Here is a 24,309-nt window from a genome sequence, read left to right on the forward strand (position 1 = left end):
GCACAAAGGCAGAAACCACCCATTAACTGCCTGGGGCTAGGAATGATGTTTCCCTTCTAGGCATGCTAATGTATGATTTTTAATGATAAAGATTTTACACCTTCCTCTGGTGTATTTGGTACTGGCAGCTTTCAAGAAGCAGGATAATGAATTAGAAGGACCTTTGATTTAATCAGTCCCAGGTTTCTTTTGCTTCAAAGTCCCCCTTCCTGATCTACAAGGGTGGTCTTCTCTACATTGGGAACAAGACTGTGCCAAGTTATTACATAGTTATTTATTTTTCATGTGGCTTTAGAGAGCAGATGTTCCCATGCGAGCCTTAGAGCTCTTCCTCTATGGAGGTTTGCAGCACAAGCTGAACCCTGAATCTCATCCAGGTATCACTCAAGTCCATAGCAAAACTCCCACTGAGCTGACCAAGATGAGGATTTGGCCCATTGACTGTGACAGTCTGTTCAGCTTCTGCCCCCGTTGTGTAGCTAGCAAGAAGCAGACACAGATGTTAGCATTCATGATGCTAGTATTTGGGCTGCCTGATGTGCGAAATCACAGGTATAATCCTTGGGTGGATTTTTTTTCCTTCCTTTCTGGAAGAAACCATGGTAAATATGTTACTCTTATAATGGGCAAATCCTTAAATGCTCTGAGTTCAGCTTAACTTTTCAGAATTCAGAGGCTTATCCAAAGCTTATCTGAAAAAAAACATGTTTTAAAAGTGGTCAAGAAGTCTCATCAGAACTTAGTTTCAGGAGGGTTTCAGGATTTCAGTATTTCCTGTTTTTTGGCTGGCCCAGAAACAATATCAAAAGGATTTTAAAGGGGAGGAAATTTATCATTGACTTTTAGTAGATGAGAGCCTGATGCTCAGGGAAATGAGAAAAATTCTGCCTAGTATCACGCAGGAGTCAGTGGCAGAATCAGTGCCTGTTCTACTCTGCTTCCCCTTGTGAGAAAAACAGCCTCTCTGTAGGGATTTCAGGCCTTCTTCTTCCATACCCATCTCTCTCCGGGAACCAGAAGTGTAGAGGCTGCAAAATTTTTAAATATGTATTTTTCCCAAATTACCCAAATATTCCTGAATATCTTCAAAACCCTGTAGTTAGAACAATGGACAGAGGTCAGAGGATGTCACTGCTTTATGTGAACCTGCTCATTCACAGCATAGTATTTGCTGTTCTGGTCCTTCCCTCTCTGTTTTTCTCAGAGACCCTGTACTAGTACTGAAGGGCTGCTGTTCTGGTTTCACAAGTTTCCAGTCGTTTTATTTCCCTGGGTCCGTTTTGCAGGGGTTTGTTTCGTTGCCATGAAAGGATTTTTTTTTTTTTTTTCCCTTCAAATCATCCCTAAGTGTTCATGCTCAAACCTCTCTTGCAGATCCATAACAGAGATTTACATGGGACTCTTGAGAACGTGGGTAAGAAGATCTTGACCACCCTATTACCTGAACAATGTCAATCGTTGACATCCTTGCAGCATAAATAGAAGAAAGCCACCTCTCCACAAGACTGAACATTTGTATTAGTTTAAAGGACTCATCAAAAGATTGTGCTGAAGAGTGTACAGCTTTCTTGTGTAATGTTCCGAGTACTCGCACTGGAACCAAAAGCCAAGGAAAGTGAATAGTTGGGATATTTGTAAGGCCAAGAAAAGTTAATAGTTGGGATATTTATAAGAATATGACTTGAGTTCACACGTCAAAATTGGCATTTTGGCATGCTGGGTATTCTTACTCTTCCTAATCCAATTCAAATTCCCCTCCCTGGGAGCAGTTCATACTCATGGCAAAGATCTCTCATGCTAAGAATTTTTTCTTGTATTATATTCTGTTTGGTTAGTGACAATTCACTGTTCCTGAAATTCTCCGGCAGGAAGGCAATCCTCGCTCACACCAGCGAATCCCAGTGACTCAGATGGGGCTCACAGTAGAAGCAGTTACAGAATAGGATCGTGTATGTGTTCAAACACATCGGCCAAAGCACAATACAGAGAATGTGTGTACAAGTCCAGCAAAAAAAGAGAAGCCGGACCAAAATTTCTCAGTCGCAATGCCATAAATAAAACTTGGGATAGTTTGCCAGATAAAGACTTCACGGGGAATGATGTCTTGTCAGAGAGACTAGGAAACCTGCTGTTTACAACCTTAGAAGACAGTCAGTGATTTGTAACCAAGCAACAGATTTGCTGGTTTGCTTGAAATGAACTGGTTTACAGCAAAGCAAGAGGCTTATTTAACTGAGGGCTTTGGGGAATGGAATATTTTCCTTAAAGAAACATTTTAACTATAAAAAAGGTAAAGAGAATTTTGTTTATAAAACCTTTTTACAGTTTATTTCCTATCATTAATTTCTTAAAATATATATATATATAAATGAGGATCTGACTAAATGAATCAGGACGTTAAATGAGAAAGTTCCGTCCATGTAACAAATAAATAATTATTTACAATCTTTGGCAAAACAAAATGAAATTTCATTGATCTCACTCTCTCTCTCACACACACTTGCAAGGAAAAAAATTGAAAAAGAAATTTAAAAACCATCATAAATAATTTACATAGAATAGGAAAATTATGATACAGTCCAAATATTAACATCTTCATCCCCACGCTGATGTCTCTCTCTGACAAAACAAAAAACCCTACACAGCCATTACAACCATTACATTTAATGAAGTCACCCTCCCTTCTGCTTGGGACTTGGGGATACAATTTGAAACACCGAAAGTAAGAAACTGAACTATTTAAAAACCTCATGAAGAGGTGACAAAACAATTTTAAAAAATCCAAAAACAAACAAAAAAGGATTTGATAATATGAACACTATAAAATGTGCAATAAAGCCAGCAACTGTGGATTCCTTTCTAATGAATATAGCAACAAAATCTATTTCAAGGGAGAAAAAGTTGATTCAACATTTAGCTCACTGTGCCCTGTAAGAAGGCAGAGGTACTGTATTATTCCATTAGTTAACCCATCTATGAGTAAAATTACACCAGCGTGTGTTCTTTTTGTGAACAAAGCTCATACAACTTAAACAAAACAAAAAATGTTAAACATGTTTATACTATTGTATATCTGAGTAACTGTCGTATCTGTTTAGAATAAACACTGGTATCCCTTCAGCATTATTTAAGAAGTTCTATATACAGCAGACATAGGTAACAATGCAAAATATTAAAATTAGGGTAACTGGATATATATTAAGGTTCCATTTATAAATTCCTTATTATTATTCATTTAACTTTAAAGCATACATGAATATAACCCATGAAACTATACTTAAGTGTATACCATGCTTTGACAATATCTACATATTGTGATATGCTTTTAAAAATAGCTTTAAAATATCATTATTTGTGAATGTATTACTGATGCATTATACGACATGCTTTAAAATAAATTATCGGAGAAGGTAGCTCGGTGTGATAATCATAATAAATACTAACAAAATATTTATAAATGGAACCTTAAATTCACACGTTACCAAATTAAGTAATAGTGGCGTTGCCACCTTTTCAAAAACCCACATCAGGATTCAGGATGTCAAAGTGCTTTTTGCAGCAGAGGTGGGAAAGTGGTTCAGGTTCATTTTGCTCCACATGGTCATGGTATACTCTTTATTACAAGGGAATGCAAAATATGATGGAAACAGAACAACTGGAAATAATTTTTTGAAAGTCAGACAATAGTGATAGCTTTGGATGTTTAAATGAATCTCTCTTCCCTTTCACATGGGAGTTCCTAGTTCAATTCTGTTTGGCCTGAATTAAGCCTCTACTAGACAATGCTTTAGGTTGCAAATTTGACATTTCTACCAACTATAATTTTAATGGGTGTTATTAAGAGAATTCTCATCAGCTAAAGAACATCTTTTTGGATCAAGGAATTTTCATAATTGACCTTTACTTTATTATCCAAAAGCATTTTCATTGTTATTATAGATCCTGTCGGTGTGGCCCTCCGTTACTTTGCTAAAAATAGACCCAGAGGCTTTGTGTTACTGAAGTCCAGTCCTGACCAGAGCAAGGAAGTGTCAACCATACACCTAAAAAGTTATTCAAACACATTTTTCCTCACGTAAAGACAATGACTGATAATCATCACCCCCCTCTTTTTCTCCATATATATATAAATACATTAAGTAATTACATTTTTATATGTAAACGTCATGCCTTAAAAAAGACAAATAAACAAACAAACATGTTTTGCTAAGTTTTCACTCTACAAAAGTGTTCTAATGTTATCAATCTGCTTTTGCTTCAGTGGTGGGTCAGACGCTCACGTTTAGGTTTCATTAGTCCTGGCTGTGAGAAGGCACTTGGGTGGAGGGATGGCTGAGGCACTCCTGGCAGCAGGGAAGTACCTGGTGAGTGGAGCACGAGGACAGAGGACAGGAGGTACACAAAAATAGAAACTGGGAGTACCAGGATGTACTGAGGTGTCCAGGTTGCATAGCACTTACAGTACTTTGCTGGTAATGCAGCAACCATTGCTCAAGCATCTGAAAGAAATGGGGAAAAAAGATATTAATTGTGGTTGTTTTATTCGGTTAGGAAGTCAGTCACACAAGAACAATCATCCATCGTGATATAGTATAAGGGTGCAGCACAATGTTTCCTGATCTGCATTTTCCTACAAATGTGAGGACATTTATATAAAAATAGGTATCTGCCTATATAGATAGAGACACACACACACACGTGTATGTGCACCTGTGTATCTAAATGTATATAAAAAAAGTCATATATAAGAAAACCTGGGAAAGCATTTTCTGTATTTCAAAACATATACTATATGACTACATGCACTATAGACAGACATGCTCATTAAAAATATCTGCTCTCTCCTTCATGCCTCTCGAAAGAGGGGTGATCCAGAAGTAGCTCTCTGCCCGCAGGACACACTGAAATAGCCTACAAAGGAATGTGGATATACAGAGAGAATTCTAAGCGCGTATCTCGCTCAGACATTTCGATCTCATTTTTTCCAGGTGGGTAGTATTAAACATCTGGGTTTTGTTATTCAAATTGAGATTACTATAGGGGCAAAGGGCATTCATGGTATTTCAACAAATCAAGGTTTACTCCATGCTATGATATTACAGATTGCTTTCAGTAACTAGAGGATACTTTTCATTTCCATATTTCATGCTTGCTCCACAGGTTATCAAAGGCTTCAGCATTTTCCAGACATTTTCTGTAACTAACCTCTGCATTCGTATTTGAGGTCAGAGAAATAGACCATCTCTTGAGAGAAGACAAAAAGACCTAATCGTCCACCAGCAAAGGTTGTATCATAGATCGGTCCAGAATCCACCATGACTTGTTTCCCTTCGTACACTAAAACTCTGTAAAGAAGAACATAATTTAAATTAGACAAGGAGGATAATGCAGTGTCCAGTGCTAAGGGCTGGCAACGGTTCCCAAGAACTGAAACAGAATGAATTTTAACAAGGCACCAGACAACCCAACTTCATTGTAAGAATCGCTTCTCATCTCTATCTCACGCCCACCTGGCTGGCAGCCATAACACATTAATCAGAAGCAGTGGAGCTGTTCCATAAGTAATTTTATGCACACCATCTGCAAAAGATTTCCCAATTCTTTATTTAGAACAGTCATGTCTCCTGGAATGAACTATGTCATGTACTAGCATTCATTGATAAGCCCCTGTCCCTGTGAACTCAGAGGTTAGCACAAGACTTCGCCACATCACTGAGCAAAGTCGTCTTTACAGCTGTGTGAACGACTGATTTATTTATCTTTAGGTGCAAGGGCCAACATCAGAAATTAGAAGAATCATCCCTTTAGAGTCAAACAAAACATTAATTGGAGACACGCTGAATCTCAATTTCAGACATTTTAAGAGCTTAATGAAAGCTGGAAGGATTTGGATGCAAACATCTAGACTAATAATAAATTGGAAAAGAAGGAGAACTTGGGTTTTTTGGTGGGTTTTTTTTTGTTTTTTTGGGTTTTTTCTGGTAGTGTTTCAGGCATCCACGCTGGAGCCAAAAGACCTCTAAAGACATCTCTTCATTTTCCTTCTCTATCAGATAGACTGCAGTTCCTTGAACTTGGATTCTCCGCTTCTCATGGGAGACCCTGAGATAGCCAAGGTTCTTCGGCTCTCAGTCTCTTAGAATAGCCTTTGGGCCAAATGAGAAGTGACTCTATAGTCTGTTAATTAGAGCAGTCTCTGGAGGAAGGGATTATGGTCCTGCTTCAACTGACAATGCGTTAGTTATACAAAGCAGGATGGCTTCACGTGAGGATGAACACACTTGAGCAACTTCCTGTAACTTGAGGGTTAGGGACAGATTTCTACTTAGGTGGAAAGGCATGTCCAGCCCTTGCTCCACCCTGAAAGTGTTTTGTTTTCTGAAAGGTGCCCAAAGACAAGTATGAAACTGCTCCCTGAAAACAGTATTTAATGGATGGTAAAAAGAACAGCAAAAAGAATGACAGGTTTTCATGTTCATGTAACCCTATTTAATGGAATTCTCAAAATTTCAAGAACGCAGAACACATGGGAAGAGTTTAATAAATTATTCATCTCACCAAAAAAAATTACGCAGTTCTAATCATGTTAATACCAAATTGCTATTTCTGTACCAGTGAAATGATTTAATGACTATATTAGTGAAATAATTGATTTTATTTATTTATTTTCTATAAAAACACCCTAAAGAATGAAGAAATTTAATGCCCTGGACCATAGAATTCGTCATGCTAGATTAACCTAATGGGATACCAGTTGAAACATGCTTTGTCTGACACTAAGTAGATTCTGCAAAGGAAGATACAGGTAACAGCAACATGAATGAAAAACTCAAGTTTCCTTTTGACCTGTATCAGTCAATGCTTTGCACTGCAATACTTCGATGCATAAAGAAACTCTTTTCTTTCCAAGAAACAGATAACTTAGTCTATCCAAATTTTTCTACCCTTTGTCTTTCACAGCTAAATGTAACTCCCCTGCTCATAAGCACAAACAAGACATTAAGAGGTAAGGTCACACTCTGCCCCATGAAAAATGTCCTTTACAGTTACAGTAGTTAGTGGAAGATAAAATTGACATGGACAGTTAATGCTCCTTCTTTGGAATATCAGATAAACAGCTGGGCTCTAAGGAAAGTCATATGTCATAGCTCCTTGTTGTGTGCATTACAGATGTGCTCATGGCTACTTCTGCAGTATCTCGTATAAGCCACTATGGGAGACAGGATGCCGAAGCAGACAGGCCGTTGGCCTACTTCCCTGTGGCAATTCTGATGTTTCTAATTAATTTCGTTCATTCAGATTCCATGGGCTGGGGAGGAATCTCATGTTCTAATCTTGCTTTGAGTTTTCCTCAGGAATTTTTGGTCCCTTTACAGAAGAGCTATTGAGAAAGAATTTTATTTTTTTCTTTACTTTAAGAATATTTAGCTGATGTAAATATTGAACCATCCAGACTAAATTAAATACATCTGAAAAGGAAAATAACTTATTCTAAAGATTACAAAATGTCCCCAAAATATTGGAATAAACTGTCACACAAGTATCATCATTATCAGAACTAACAAAGAAACTGATAACATAGCTCTTATATCAACAGAGACAAAAGTTTTGCTACCAGAAAATACAGAGGTGCAGAAACACTTCTTACTTTATTAATCCCGTTTTAGGCCTATGAATCAAATGCCACCTGTAAGCAGTATAATCTTTCCAGCCAATGTTCTTGGGATCATGCCACAAAGTACGCACCTAGAGTAGGAATACAAATGCCTTATTAGAAACAGACTGTGCTCCAGTAACTGTACATCCACTATAGTAACTGTACATGCAGCCAAAGCTTATTTGCTGCAGAACATGAAACTGAAAATAGTGTTTAACATTTGATGGTATGATCAGCAGACCTCTTCTATAGGGTGAAAGTAATGAAAATTCCTGTCTTAAATTATTGATCAGTTACTCACCTGTAGCTTCATAGCTGCAGTCACTGAAGACCATTACAGCATCAAACCCGACTCCCCTTAGGAAGTCCTGCCCCTGTTTGCACACACCCCCCCACGCTGCCAGAGTCGATGCTACTTTTCCTATCTGTATGAGTGGCTCCACTGAAGGAGAGGGACTGCAGCTTGCACAGATGTTACTGCCTGTGTCCTGCTCCTTGAAATCTCTCGCACTCAGTCAAGGTCTTGTTCCTGCAAGGAGCTCCGAAGTGCGAAATTCCTATCCACATGCGAAGCCCCACTAACTTCATTTCCAAAAGGCACAAGTTTCTTCCATGGCTGGGCCCTATTTGGAACAGCAGCAGTTTTTCCCTCTTTGTTTTCATTTCTTTTCTCTTTGGCTGTCACTGGTTACTGAACTCTAAACCACATATAATTCAAACAAGCTGGAATGCTGAAGAAGCAAGTGCCAATACAGAGGTCACAAAGGATTTGTGGATAACTGAGACCTCTCACTCCTTTTTCTTTGGACCACACCACATCTTCCTTTTTATACATGTAATTTTTTCCTTCATAATTTTTTAGACGTGTAATGTTTTCTTTGAAACACAATGCAAATGTTATTATTGACACTAGTAATATGGGAATGGAAGAAAAGCTGATAAACATCTGCAAAAATTGAGGTGTTAAAGGAAATTCTTTTCGAGACACCTCCCTTCTTTTTAAAATATTCGTCATGCATCGTTGGCCTGGTCTTAAAGTCTTAAATCTCTCACCTGTCCAGGGGTGTTCCCTGTGTGCCAGAGAGCATTTCTCAAGTGTTCACCGGCACCGGTTGTTGAATTCACTACTTTGAGCGACACACCAGAATAGCCGTAAGCCCTGGTGGGTTTGTCCTCCCAGTAGGTCTGAGTGACCTGCTTCCACATCAGAACATAAAACCGACTGCTGGACTGGTAGCCAAACACAAAGCCAGCATAGTCATCATCGCGGTCTGTGTTAACATAGAACGTCCCACTGAAGTCAACGGAGCTGAACTCATCGTAGCCTGGGAGAGGACAAAAGAGACAAACCATCGAGTTACACTGCTGGGTCCGGCCGCCCACACCCAAGAGTCCCAGCTCTATCCTGAGTTTTGCCAGGAGTTGTAAACTATCATCTTTTTCAGTTTCCCTACCCGTAGGAGAGGAGGTAATTACACTTGCCTACCTATCGCGTGGAGGCTTCTGGAGAGAAGTAAGTTGTTTACAAGGGGTGTTGAAGACAGCAGGCACTATACTTATATCAAGTTCTTCAACTGGGTATTTTATGTGTGTTACAGTCAGTGATGAGATGAATGGTCAACAAAGGCAAACAGCATTGAGCTGTTTTTAATTTGGGCATATACGCTGCCCCCGTGTGTCAGTCCAAACCTTGCAGCACCAAAAAGGTGCTTATCTACTATTCTTATTATACTACTATATCTACTATTATTATTATACTACTTATCTACTTTTTTTTTTTTCCTCTCCTTATCACCAGATCACTGGTTACTTTTCCAAAGACGATGGCTGACATCTGATACTCACCTACAGCTATTCCAGGATCAGAGTTGGCAGTCTGCACCAGTTCCTTGCCTTGGTGGCGAATAACCCAGTTGGGATCAATCTGAGCTGTTCCCTTGGGGTCCAGGGGGACCATCTGGAATTTTCTGAAATCAGTTTCACTGATGGCATTGTTTTCAGGGCATACGTCATAAATATCTGGGACATTGTCATTGTCAAAGTCGTCTTTGCAAATATCACCTCTGCCATCACCTATAAGTAATGTGAATAAACAAAAGCAATTGTTAGCAATTTATCCAGCCTTCCTAACAGCTCTCCCACTAATGGAAGAAATTTGTGATGCATATGAGTATGTTATTCTCTTGTTTCTCAAAGAATGCTCCAAATGACTCCAAAGAAAGCTTCGTTCTCTGAAAGTCCATTTGAAGTGTTGCTGGTACTGACTGGAAGAAGTCATCAACTCAGATCAGGGCCAAAATCATTGTTAATAAAACTGTCCTGTCAGTGGTTTATGACAGTGATCAATCTGGTCCCAGTCTATACGCTGCTTTAGAATTGGGGTGCAAAAACATGGAAGGTTGCTATGTTGATGTAATTCATTAATGCTTGCATTACATTTTCAGTTTGATTTGTCCCAGATGTGGATACAATGCCACATTTTAATATGTGCAGTGTAAATGAATTCAAACAATAGTGTTAAAATCTTAATCTTCCTGCACATTACTAAATCCTTATATACAATTGAAGATATCAAACTTTTTTTCCAGAGTCTTATCTCTGTCTCAAGATTCCTTCAGCAACAATCCACCTAAGGTGCTTCAGATTGCAGATATGTCACATCTATGTCAAAAGAAAGTGGGGACAGTATTGCAGTAAAATATGCATACATGCTCAGTCACTCTTTCACTTGTGGGTAGAACAATTTGTCTTATAAAAAATGTAGTGCTTCAGAAAAATGTAAGAAAAAAGAAAGCAGCACTGTATGAAACAGGACTAGCCTTGGAAGAATGGAAATACTAAGTTTTGTTATATGAATTGCAAGAAGGTTTTTAGAGAACCTAAAAATATATCCATACAGCTCAGCTACAGTTGTGCTGCTGCTCAACACTTTTACTATGCTCAATATTTAAAAAAAAACCAAAAACTATTTCCTTTCTTAGTTTACCCATAATATTGGTGGAAACCAGTAGATGTGACTTACCTTGAATAGCAGGTGGTGAAAGGAGGCATCTAAAAAAAAATAATCTCATTGCCAATGCCACTGTTATTCAGTGGCATACAATAGTACAAACACTTGAAAATAAAGTAGAAAAACTTGGCTAGACAAGTATGGAAACAAATTCGCAAATGGCTCTGACTTTTACAACAGAAACCACTGGATATTACACTGGGTACTAATGTAAAACCAGAACTGCCAGCTAATTTGTTTCTATCCTCATATAGCTGAGCATCTGCTTTTTTTAAATTTAAGTGTTTGTGACTGCTCTGAGAACATGGGAATGAACACACTGGGAAATAGCAATGATCCAGCTCATTCGTTATTGACCTACTACTAGATGCTTCGCAGACAAATGGAAACCTGCATTACTGTGCCTAACCAGCACAGCATTATCAAGTATGAAGCTTTCAGAGAGAAAGCAGAATGAGTTTTAGGCAACAGCCAAAAAAAAAGCAGTTAGAGACAGCTGAAGCATCTAATATCTCAAAGACTTTCTGCAGTTCAGATATGTGGTAAAATGGTCCCATTTTCCACCCTGGCAATTGGCCATGAAGAGCTCCAAATCCTGACCAGCTGTGTGCTCCTGCACCTGTTTGTCTTAGTACTTATTGGAGAAAAGAGAATGAATTTCCAATTTTATTCCCTTTGCCAATATCAAAGAGGTAATTCTTGAGTCACAGGGGAGTCTAATTATTCACTGAAAGTCCTGCTGACGTTCATTTGGTACTGAGCTGCTGCTGACAACGTTGATTCTCTGTCAAGGAAAGTTAGAAAGCGTTTGTTTACCCAGCCACATCCAACAGCCCTCTCTAGGGCCTCATCTTTATATGCTACAGCTCACATCTTCAAGAGCATAGGAGCATCTTTTGGCTTTATTTATTACTTTTCCAAGATTTCTGTTGGACCTGCCACTAATGACAGTGATGAGCTGGTTAAACTGTTTAAATTTACTCTTTTTGTGAATACTTACTCCACATACAAATGTAGTTTCTCTTGCAAGATCCAGGTGACAGCTGACTACAGCACACTAACCCAATTTGGGGCCACTTTTATTCTGGAATATTTCTGAAATTAAAGGGCTATTCCAGAGATTGGCAAGTACAGAAATATTCCCATTATATCATTGGACTGAAGGGTTAAGTAATTTAAGAACTACTACTGACTACCAACCAGAAACTTCCTACCGCAAGCAGCTGTCTTACCAGGAAATCAGTCAGGGCTCAGGATTTTATCTTTCTAAATGTACATAAAACTGTATTATGTAGGCACTAAATTCTGCTTTCAATTTCACGAGCATAACCATGGAATGACTCCAGCAAGCTGTATAACTCAGAACAGAAATTGCTCACCTGTATTTATTGCAAGGGCGATTACTCAGAGACATATTACGGTGGTTTTCAAAGGATCATATATATTTTTACTAAATTACATTTATGATTGTGAAACTATCACTATTTCATTATTGAAATACTACTGTCAAACAGAGAAGGACTGTTCGAGAGTGATCAGCAACATTTTACCACAGAATTGGAGAAAAGAACAATTATGTATCCATTTTTTAAATTGTGACATGCACATCATCAAGACATATTTAAAGCTACCTATAAAGCAAATTTGAGAAAAGCTACTCAGAAATCTTTTTTTTTTACAAAAATAATTAAAAATTAACAACAATTTTAGACTTAAAAAACCTGGAGAAATAGTCTGGTTTTAAAAATAAAACAGCACTAAACCATATTTTCTTCCATTTTAATTTTCAGAAGACAACTTGTTTTGAAAGCAAAGCAGCTCATTTTTCATTTTTAAGACGCCTGAAATTCAAGCTATTTGAAATATTTTCCCAAAGTTTTTTCACTTTGAATTTCCCAATTCAAAGTGAAAATCAGAAATATATATTAAAAAAATAATCTGGTGTGGTTTTTTTTTTTTTATTTATTTCTTAAAGGTGTTCTAGAAATAAGTATGTGCGTGTTTGAGCCCCTGTCAAAGGGGTTTCCCAACGCTCTAACTCTGGACCAAACTGGCCAGTGCAGTTCCATTGAAGTCCACAGTGTCTCAAATGTCAAAAGCAGCTCAGTTTGATCTGAAGTCTTTCTCTTCACGACATACTGATACTCCAAGATCAGAACTGGATACTAAGAACTAAACGAAATTCAGATGACATTGTTCTTACCATCAGTGTCCTCCTGCTCAGGGTTGTATCTGAGGCGACAATTGTCCCTGTCGTCTGGGACACCATCATTGTCATCATCAGGATCACAGGCATCTCCTTTACCATCTTTATCATGATCAGCCTGGTTAGCATTGGGGATGTAAGGGCAGTTATCTTGGTTGTTCTGGTGGCCATCTTCATCTATGTCCTCATTGTTGTCACACTGGTCACCAACAAGGTCATTATCCGCATCAGTCTACCAAAAAAAAAAAAAAAAAAAAAAAATCAAAAAGAAGTAAATTTATTATTGTTACCAAACACAAAAGTACGGATAGCCTGGTACTTAATTTCTCAACATTTCTCTGGAGACAAGTGATATCATGATGACAACCGTGCTTAAAGCAGAAACGTTAACTTCAAACTAGTATAGCTACTTATTCTGCCATCAGTGCATAAGATCTGGTCGCCAAGACATTTCCAGGGCAGGTTTTTGGCCGTGATCTTCATTGCTCTCATTCTAGAGATCACAGGGGAGTTGCAGTCTGGGAAGCACATTTTCTGATTGCTTCTGTATGCTTGATGTTACTTATCTGTGCATGGACCAACAAACTCAGGCATACCACATGCAGCCCTGAGGCTGTTCTCACTTGCCACAGGGGAAGAAAACAGTTCACCAAAGCCTTGAAGATGGATTAAAGGCATCATCACTCCACTTTCCTTTCATCTGATACAAAGAGATCTGACAACCTGAGATGTGAAAATGAGCAATACATATCCACCTCTTCAGCTCTACAGCGAACAGGGACTGATAGCAATTCCGGTGTTCTTTTCTCTGCCCTTGTTCTGACATTACCATTAAGGAAACTGTCTCTAACATTTACCTGGTCTGGATTATGCATCAATGGGCAATTATCACACTGATCACCAACTCCATCACCATCTGTATCACTCTGGTCTGTGTTATAGACGTAAGGACAATTATCTCGTTCATTAAAAATGTCTATGAGGAAAAAAAACAACAAAAGATTGAAGAAATCAGAATGATTCAGCATCCAGCAGAGACAGCCACAGACTGCAGGAGTCACCCGTAAAGAAGCAAGGCTCTGAAGGGGCTCATAGGCTTTCTGATTGCTACAACATTATTGCTACAACATGAAATAGCGAAAAGACTAATATTAGAAAAAAATATGGTATCAATTCCACTTTTCTTGCTACGATAGACTTCTACATGTATTTTACTAAGGGATTTTGCTAGAGTAAGGGCTGATTATGTCTTAAGAATTTAGCCCTTTTTCATAGAATAACAGATAAAAGGGTGGGGTATTTTTCTTTTTAAATAATTTGATTTGGATTTTCTTCCCAGATATTTTAAGGAATGGCATAGAACACACAGCTATAACATGGTGGAATTTCTGAAGAGTTTTGTATAGGAACAACTGCATTAATGTTCAGCTGCCTCAGCACTAAATTTCATTTTACCAGAACATGTGCATCATTTATTGAACAGCATGTCAAATTTTCAAAAGAAACTGTTCTCCCTTGGGAAACTTTATTATACAACTGACAATCTCCTTCAAAATTATAATATGTTGAAAAGAAACAAAAATAAGATATGTTGGCATAGCTGTCTGGAAAGGATACAAGTACCCCCTCCTATATTATATGGTCCCTGGATATTTGCATAATCTTTCAGCCAATAACATATGATTACATTTTTCTTCAAATGCAAAACTCCCACAAGTACTACTAAGAACCTGATGATCAGAAGGATAAGAGGACTTCAAAATATTCAGAAGTTCAAGTCAGATAAGCATCCAAAAGTTTAAAACGTTACTGAAGGAAATCCAAAACTAGATTTCTTCAATTTCTAGTACTTCTGGATTCTCATAAATTTGAAATGCTGCAGGGATATGATTTTTGAAAGACATTCAAGTGCTTTTCCCCCTCCTTAATTCTGATCAAATCTGGGTCATATAGGCATGTACTGGTAGATGAAATAAACACCTTTAATAATATTTTAAGACACATAAAAAAATGTGTATTTGGATTGCTGTGGGCTTTGCATTACGTTCACAGAAAAGCAGATTAATTTCCTACAGATATTGTCTTAACCGCACGGATGTTCTCATGTTCTTTCCCCTCCCTAAAAAGGAAAAAAAAGTCAACAGAACTGTTATATTAGACCCTGATTACTTTGGAACACAGACAAAGGAAATAGTTTTTTTTAAGATTACACTGATAAAAGACTTGCTGTGATTTATTCTTCAATAATATCCATTGTAGTCATTTAGGGACTTTGTGGGCAACTATACTACACAGGACAGATGAACCTCAGTCTTCTCTTTCTCCTGCATTTTTGAGCAGCTAGACCCAATTTTATTCCATGTATAAAAGCAGGTAGCCCATCTTACTGGACATAAAGCAAAGTGTACTTGTGGAACAGCACTTAATTCTCCAAACAGAAAGCATACCATCTCCGTCAATATCCACAGCACATGAGTCACCCTCCCCATTATTATCTGTGTCAATCTGAGCAGGATTGTGCACATAGGGGCAATTATCACAGCGGTCACCAACTTCATCCTTGTCATAATCAAACTGACGAGGGTTGAACAGAAGAGGGCAATTGTCCTAGTAAGAAGAAACAGAAGATTTCAGAATATAAATCACAACTCATGAGAGCATACTATGAAGTGGTAACTCTTCCTGTTCATCTTGGACAGAAGTGAAAAATCAAAATATTAATCCATTATTTTTTCAGTGGACAAGCTGTACCTACACTGAAGATCTTGGTGGTAACAGGATGGCATCTGCACAGCCTGGCTCACTGTCTGTTTATGTGTTTTTATACAAGGCATGTGAAATGTGTTCCATATCTCACTAGGAGAGCAACAGGCATTTTAAATAGGATCTGTACTCAGATATTTCAACAGAAGTGTATCACTGGTACATCTGTTTTTAAAAGAAATCAGAATGTGTTTTAAGATCAGACCAACTTCAGCTGCGTATTACATTTTTTGGAAAAAACTAGAATTGTAACTCTGACTTTTTTGGAACAAACTAGTATCAATATTCTCACTTTTAAACCACATATTTTGATTTTTCAATTTAAACAAGGATTGACTTTTTTGTGGGTTGTGTTATATTGCATATGATAATAAAATGTAAAAAGTTTCAAAAAGCTAAGTTAAAATGAAATACTGTCATTGACCCAAAATATTTTTTCCCTGAGACCATTCCTTTTAGTGGAATTCTGAAAATTTCATTTCAGTTTAGTCCCTAATTTGAAAGTCTGCCAGAACAAGAATTCTTATGTTTCACACATCCCCCAGCGTGGAAAGCAAAGAATGAAACCAAACCAAAGCAGTGGGAGTGAGGGCTACATCAGCATGATGGAATCTGAAGGAAGGTCATTTGGAAAAAGTCTTTAAACTACTTTTTCTCTGCTAAAGCAAAAACTACCTACAAGGAAATAATTTTTTTTAGCCCAATATTTTAAATTCCTCAGAAATACATTTTATATACTCAAGGACAAGATATGGAGGCAAGTCAAAATTTTATACTGCTCATGAAATTGAACTTCTGGCTACAGTTTTTCAAATATATGTACTAAATCATATTATTTTATCAAATGATTCTTCGGTTTTTGAAGTATTCTAAGTAGAGGCTCCATGAACACAGTTCTAACCCGACTTTAACCACCTGAAGCTCTAGAGCACCTAGGCTCCCTCTGAAGGGAACAAAGAGGAACAGTAAATTCCTAAAACCAATTCACTCATCCTAAACATGTTCAGAAAAGGCAGGGTGAATCCCACTCTGGAGGTGCCTCTGTCCTTTTGCTGAACGTACAGGGAGAACAGGTTTAGACTAACTGCCTATCTTTTAGGCTCTGCAGGTAAATGAATTTCAGTCTTGTGGGCAGATCTAAAGGAGGAAAGTATGAACCAGGCTAGGTACTGTCCTCCCGTCATTTCCCCTTGATGCTGGCTGTGTTTATTATTATTCATCATAACTTGTTTCCAGCATACCTCAGATATAATATCTACCAGCTTTTCAAATACAATGGACCTATCATTCTTCCACTGCAAAATAAAAAATCCAATGCCACCTTCCATTAAACTGTTTTCATGCACAGAACTGAACCCAGAACTGATATGGAGAACATAATTCAGCCCCAGGTTCCCCAGGCTGCTTTGTTCTGCACAGTACTACTCTCCTTTGACCCACCACAGCTTTACTCTGCAACAGACATCATTCAGGGAAGGCAGTGCAGAATAACTCAGCTGAAGCTCTGAACAATAAAGCTCCCATCCATTCTAATAGTCTTCCTTAAAACCAGATGTTTAGGTCAAATGTACTGAAGACACAGAAATGCATCTTACTTTGTCATCTTCGACACCATCATTGTCATCATCCTCATCACAGGCATCTCCTTTGCCATCTTTATCAAAGTCTTCTTGGCCAGAGTTAGGCAGAAGGGGACAGTTATCCTGGACAAAAGAAATAATCAATACATTATGTTTAGATTATGGCAGAATGACTTGCCTGGGCAGAAGAGTAAATATGGTACACCAGAGGCTATAAAACAAGAACAATCAATCACAAATACTTTTTAAAGTGCCTGTTTGTTTGCTGCCAGAGATAGTAGTTCATTCGCTGCTTTCATATTGTAAAGTAAGTGAAATGCATCTGCAAATCATTCTATTTCCCAGCTCTCCTTCTGTTAAAGGGATGTTTCCAGTAAGTTTTAGATGAAGCTATCTAGCAGAGAACAAACACACCACATGCACACACATGCACTCTTACATCAACTTTTTATAGACAACTCATGAAGTATGTTTGAAGATTACATATAAAATGACCAGGTTTGGTTGCCAGAAAAATAAAGATACAAGCCAGGAGATGGTCTTCAGAAATAGTTGTTCATATGGAAAGTTACTGGAATGAAGTAGTACACAGCACTGAAGGGGAACACTGTAAGAAAGGGTTTCGAAAAACATGCCTTTATACTGTTCTGCAAAACAGTACCTTTGCGCTCCCATGCTCCCATGGCCTTGAAAATAAAAGGCAAATATATCTCTTTATTTTGTATCACAGCTTTGTAAAGAATGATTATTTTAAATGTGCAAGTCTTAGGTTACACTGAAAAAATAAGAAGTGAAATAGTTTGCCAAACTTTTAACATGTATTCCTTTTTAAAATACTAAAATCAGCTAAAAATGGATTGCAATTCTACCACTGGCTAAGAATAAATACATCTATAAAAACCCATTCTGTTATTCTCACTTTTTCTGGCATTCCATATTTACCTCAGACCAAAACTGAATCTGCCAATAGAGTGCAGAAATATCTTTTTTGTAACACATGCCCTAAGAAAATAAATATTGCAGCAAGATTCCTAGCCCTGTTTTCAATCTTAGTGGTTCTAATATTATAGATAATTTAAGAAAAAGAGAACTGGAAAATTTGTGATAAATATCAAAACCCCAATGCAACTCCCAATTTTTTATGGCACTTTTTTACCAAACACCTGTGAACAGCCTTGACTATGTCACTCGTTACCAGTGATACAAAACATTTTTTGAAACGATGGAAGAAATCAGTCGAAGCTTGCTCAATCACTTTGTATGCTTGTATCTATATGTTTGTCTGTCTGTCTGTCTTCTCTATAGATTTGAGTCCAATTTCATACAAGTCAAGTAGTAAGGTGGAGAACTCATGGGTAGCAAGTTCCTATAAACTTCGCAAAAAGAGGTATTGGTGTAGAGGAGAGAGATCCTATTAGTGCACTCAAATTCTCTTATTAGATACTAGAAAGAGGCCTTATTACACATCACACCTTCCACCTGGGAACTCAACCTTGAGGCACAAGCCCACTGGAAGCTAGGCTTCTTTGGTTCACCTATTGACAAAATTGTGTATTGATATGATAATTCATATGGCAAAAAATGCTACTTTCATGTGAATGAAAAAGTAATTTACACTAAAAAATATTTCTAACATTTTATTTTTATTATTATTTACAACTACTTGCTTTCTTTATATAGCTTTGCTTAGACAGTAAGTTAATTTTCAACCACTATCAGCTCAAGGAAAGAAGCTTTGGTTTGCTTTTTTTAAATCAAATTACTCAACTAGGATATTTTGTAATGAATATAAAGACCTGAAAATACCTGGTATTTTTAAGGGGGTTTGGGGGGTTTTTCCCTTTAAATGAAGTACTTGTGTCTATTAGAACAACACATGTATTATAGAAACCATGAATCAACATTTGAAAACAGTTTTTTTCTGAATGGATTCAGCATGTTGGGTTTTTAATGAAAACTAATTATTTGCATTACATCTTGAGTCAACATGTTGCAGGTTCTGGTGACAGGAGCCGCAAAAGAATATATGAACTGCAATTGCTGAATTGGCTGGATCCACAATAAACAGACGTCAGCTACAGTGAGGAAGTTCAACCTTTGAGGCTCACATTTCCATCAATGTCTGAAATTCTTCTGCTGATAAAGGCCAGATTCACAACTTCAACTGGATTACACCTGAGTGACTTCTGATTCTCTCAAACAGCCTGATTTCAAACTTTCCTAGTCTCTTGATCCATATTTGTTTTTTTAACCACTGTAGTGGTCTAGAACTTAGTCATTTTTGCATTTCCCTCCTCACTATTTAATCTGAAGTTATTGTGCTAGAACTTCATGACAGTTTAGAGGTAGATCACTTTAACATGGAGAAGGAGAAACCGAAGTGTTTCATGTCTGGGGGAAAAAAATCCAAAAACCTTAGGAGAGAAAGCATTGACCTTGTAGCCACGACTGATTCAGCAAAATACTTGAGCACATGCCCTAGTGAAAGCAAGTAGGTAATCCACTATTGTCAGTGGTCCCATGGGTAGGTGTTTAAAACTGAGCACTTGGTTATGCCTTCTGCTCAGGTAAAGCTCACTTCATCCCAGTTGCTTAATTTGCTGCTGCAAACAGCATATGCCCCTCTGTATTGTGCTTGTCATTCAGCCATCAGTGAGGCCACCACTCAGAACTGGGATCCAGGGAATTACCTGTCAGGGGGTGCCTTCACCCCTCAGCTATTTGGGCCATTGTTAAACTTGTGGACATGGAACAACTTTCAGCCTGGTTTTGCACAGCAGTGTAACTCCATCAGGATGAGACATCCAGGCGTGCTCACCGTTTTTGAGCAACTTCCACTGGAAAGAACCTCAGGCCATGGAGCCAAGGAGGACTTATAGCATGCTTCAGACGAACACAGAACCAGGTCCCAGGGAACATACCATGGTGGGCACCCACTGTTAAACCTACATACCACCATTTTTAGGCTCCCTGATGCTTATTTTCTCCTTGGCATAGTAACATTTCATTTTTCACTACAATGGCACAGCTGCAGCAGCAAGGGTGGAGAACAGTTCCCCTGCCAGGTCTAGAATGAATGGTGGCAGGCAGGCATTCCCCTCAGGACGGTAAGAGCTGGGACCCTGGGGGTCCCAGCTTTTGCAATTAGGAGAACTCCTCTGTCTAATTACTCATTCATTCCTCTCTTAGGTTCCTATTGCCAAAAATTATGTCAGGCTCTGAATCCAGTTTTCACAGGGAGTGTGACCTGCTTAACACTTTAAAAGGAAGGGGTAGTTCAAGAAAGGATTTAGAACTGTAGACCTTACGTGGCTGTCGGTGTCTTGTTACAAGCCTTTCAGGTAGGATTTCATACTCACCTGCACCCAGAGATTCTTGTTTAGTTCTCACTAGCTGTGTGCTCCACACCCGTGCTCTGGGCAGCTCCTGCTTGGTGTGCTAACTCTACTCACAAGCATCACAACCTTCTGTGTACACTGAGCAGGAAGAAATCCAAAGCAGAGGACTCTGGATTTCATTCTGAGAATCCCTTACTGGATCTAGTGTAAAGTGAATACACATTTCACAGCATCTAGAAAATGAGCATGCTGTAACAGTCAAAGCTTAATGAAAGCAACCACCAGCTTGATGCTGAAAAGTGTTATTCACAACTATTTAGGAAAAAAGAGAGAAAATTTGGTTATGGAGTGGCATTTTTATCAACCTTTTTTACTTACCTTCACACAATGGTACGTTGCATTAGCAGCACAGACCAAGTTATTATTAGGCCAGCCATCCAAATCTGAATCCTCACCACAGATGCGTCCATCGCCAGCATAACCTGTCCTACATTCACATTTGTACATAGGATCACTGAAATGGCCCAGATAGATGCACTCTGCAGACTTATGGCAGCTGTGTGTCTTGTCCTTGCATGGATTCTCAGGTTCACAGACCTGTAACAGATAGAGTGTACTCACTGAAACCTGATGATATTTGTAGCCAGCTGTGTGTGCTTCAACTTTGTCAAAATCAGGCCAGTTATTTAGATGCCTAAAGACAGGAATTTTGTTTTAATTGTGGTCAGTAAGTCATACTGCTCTGCCAGTTCACAACTCCAGACATTGTGTACAATGAAAATAATTAAAACAAACCACAGGAAAAATTGGACATTATTCAAAAAGCAATTAAAGTGATTAACATTTTCAGAACTCTATCTGCTTTCTTCCAGATGTCATTAATCCCTAGAAATTAACCGCAACAAAAAGTAGACTGTACTCACCTCTTTCCTTTAGCATTCTGCCTGTCAGTATGCAAGGACTATCTTATTTTCTTAAATCAAAGAGACCCTAATGAATTCTCATGTTCCCCTCAAGTAAGTTTTTGTTACCTCTTTCTTATCACTTTGCTTATTTTCATTGACAGTATCTGAGAATCTTGCACAGACGTTTTACATTTAGACTTCACATGTTGAACTAAGCACAGATTGATTCAACAGCAACAAAGAGAAGGCATCCCATCACATCCGTTTTAACGTTTTTGTCTTGTCTATCAAACCGTAGTCTTCAATATCACTTCCACATCCTTCTGTCCTTCACCACTGATAGGTGTTGGCCCAATGGAATTTAGGGAGTGAGAACTTCAGACATATGTCTGATGACACTCACATTAATAGCATTATATTTATGGAGAGAATGATCCTGATTCTTCAGTTTCCAATCCCCAGAGTAGGTATATACACCTGAGAGAAAGGAGTGCAAAGCAGGGGAATACTTGCTCCTGGCATTTTACACTCATTTGGTGCAACTGTGCAGATGCCTAGAGAAAATAAAACCCTTAAAAAAAACAACCGCAAAATTCAGTGTTTTGTTACTCGAACCAAAAATACCCAGGAACAGCAGTTATCTATTTCAGGTTATCTTAGTTTGGTACCCAAGTTTATCACATGCTTTCATTACAGATATTTTCAGGTGAGAATTACTCAGTTTCAAAGCCATCAAATTCTCTTCAACATAACTTACTTGCTTCTCCATCTTGGCAACTTCCAGCCCTACCCCATAGGGCTGACTTCCTTTGTAGCGTGGAGGACATGGCAAGCAGTGGAAACCCGGATTTGTGTTCACACAGCGATGGACCTGATTCACCTTAAAGCAAACATCTGACACAGCTATACACTGCAGGAAAAGAAAGAAAGAAGAAACCAATTAGATGGCTGTGTAATGCCCAAATAATGAAAATTTCACAGTGATTTCCTGATGTTAATGGAAACAAAGTCAATACCTCATCAAGATCCTCACAGACAGTACCATTGCCAAGGTAACCTGCTGGGCACGGCCCACATGACCAAGACCCATCTGGGTAACTGTTGCATTCTGCTCCAGGAAAGCAAGGATTTGACAAACACCCATCTGGCAAAGACACATAAAAGCGTAAATTAAGTTAGGAATATAAAAGGCATGTAACACTTCATTTAAGAAATGGGTATTAGCTTAAATCACATCTGATGCAACAGACTCTTATAAAACCCCTTAGAATTAGGGTTATTAAATGCATTTAATATACTGTTAATTTAATATGAAAATATTACAGATTGCTACATTCAGTTGAATACATTACAGCACACTGAAGACCTGTTTAAGAAATGCATCCTTGTTCAGGAGAAGTCAGTATTAAGAACATATATAAAATCCCACTGATCTAAACAGCACCCAAAATAGTTAAATGTGCTTTCCTGAAACAAAGGTATAACTAGTAGATTTCTGTAGTATCAGTTCTTAATTATCCATTAAAGAAATAACAGCAATAATAATTATTCAGACTGAATAAAGAATGACTAAATACCAACCAATTGGGCAATCCTTCTTATTGCACATATCATGTTGCTTGGTATCTCCCACACATGGCTTTCCTCCATATTGTGGCTCTGGACTGTTACAGAGGCGAGACCTCTCACGAATTCCTCCTCCACAGGTAACAGTGCAGGCAGACCATGGAGACCAAGGACCCCACTGACCGTTCACTAGGATGTGCAGAAGAGAGGAGAAGCGCATCACAGGCAATATACTGAGGACAACAGCTGGTGCCAATTACAGCAACCCCTTCTTCCGATCCCTGACTGGAGACAATTTCTCACTACGTCCGTAGGAAGAAAGATGCTGGCAAAGCCTTGCACTGAGATAGCAATATTTCAGAAACAAACAAACAAAAAATACCCAACTGCTTTACAGGCATTTTTTGGCCAATAATTAAAACAACATGCCGCGCCCACTGGCATGGTGTATGGAAATAAATCAATTTAAGTTGATCAGAACAAGTACAGTGCCTTCAAAGCTCCCACTAAGCTTTCATTTTGTACAGAAAGCAGGGTGTGACCACAGGATACAAACTTCTGCTGAGCCAAACCTGAGCTCTATGGCTTTTTTTATGGCAGCAGTTTGCTCAGTAAGGTTGCAGCTATTATTCTTGTTTTGTAATCCATTCATCAGTGTATCTTCAATAGTATTGCTTGACTCAGTATAAATAACTTATTTCAATGATTCTTCTGCACATTTTATACTGGTACAACTCTACTGATCCTGTCGTCATCAATCCTGACTTTTCTTGAAATACAAACATCTTTGAACCAAACTGTGTTTGTTCTTAGTACTGCACAAAAACATAAGGGCAATGGTGTGTGTCCTTAAATAAATAACCTTTTCACTAACTTCACACGCACAGGTAGATCAAAAAATAGATGAAGTGTGTATACCTATTTAAGTACTGTTGGTTTACAAGCTTGACATCAGTTTCAAGCTCATCCCATAAGTAGAAAGCAAACTGAGGAGGGAATGAAGAAAGATATACAAAGGGAAAAAAATGAGGAAAAATTATATGAAAGGAAAGCGAAAGTGAGTGGAATGAATGGTCTCTAAAAAGGTTAAAAAGTGTAGATGAGGAAAAAAGAATTATAATAACAATTACAATTATTATAATTATATAAAAATATTATTCTAATAAAAATATAATAAAAATAAATTATTATTACTGACTAGTGGGGAACTGTATGTCTATTCCTAACATGTACAGTATCAGCCTCCTTTTAGATAGAAAGTGTTTATATTTTTGATATGCAGAG

The 24,309-nt window shown here is 38.1% G+C and overlaps 1 protein-coding gene across 1 annotated transcript in view; it reads right to left on the reverse strand.

Moving 5' to 3' along the window:
* Positions 1-2,527: 2,527 nt before the first annotated feature.
* Positions 2,528-24,309, reverse strand: part of THBS2 (thrombospondin 2) — a 34,828-nt gene continuing 13,046 nt past the window's right edge. The window contains exons 10-22 of the mRNA XM_076334034.1: positions 23,041-23,214; positions 22,476-22,603; positions 22,217-22,369; positions 20,933-21,151; positions 17,232-17,339; positions 15,321-15,480; positions 13,731-13,849; positions 12,871-13,105; positions 9,503-9,730; positions 8,711-8,982; positions 7,649-7,746; positions 5,206-5,345; positions 2,528-4,499 (exon numbers count right to left, since the gene is read on the reverse strand). Of these exons, the coding sequence (XP_076190149.1) occupies positions 4,492-4,499; positions 5,206-5,345; positions 7,649-7,746; positions 8,711-8,982; positions 9,503-9,730; positions 12,871-13,105; positions 13,731-13,849; positions 15,321-15,480; positions 17,232-17,339; positions 20,933-21,151; positions 22,217-22,369; positions 22,476-22,603; positions 23,041-23,214 (2,042 nt within the window). The 3' untranslated portion in view covers positions 2,528-4,491. The remainder of the gene's footprint in view (positions 4,500-5,205; positions 5,346-7,648; positions 7,747-8,710; positions 8,983-9,502; positions 9,731-12,870; positions 13,106-13,730; positions 13,850-15,320; positions 15,481-17,231; positions 17,340-20,932; positions 21,152-22,216; positions 22,370-22,475; positions 22,604-23,040; positions 23,215-24,309) is intronic.

This window comes from Aptenodytes patagonicus, chromosome 3, assembly GCF_965638725.1.
Source record: "Aptenodytes patagonicus chromosome 3, bAptPat1.pri.cur, whole genome shotgun sequence".
NCBI classification, from domain to species: domain Eukaryota; kingdom Metazoa; phylum Chordata; class Aves; order Sphenisciformes; family Spheniscidae; genus Aptenodytes; species Aptenodytes patagonicus.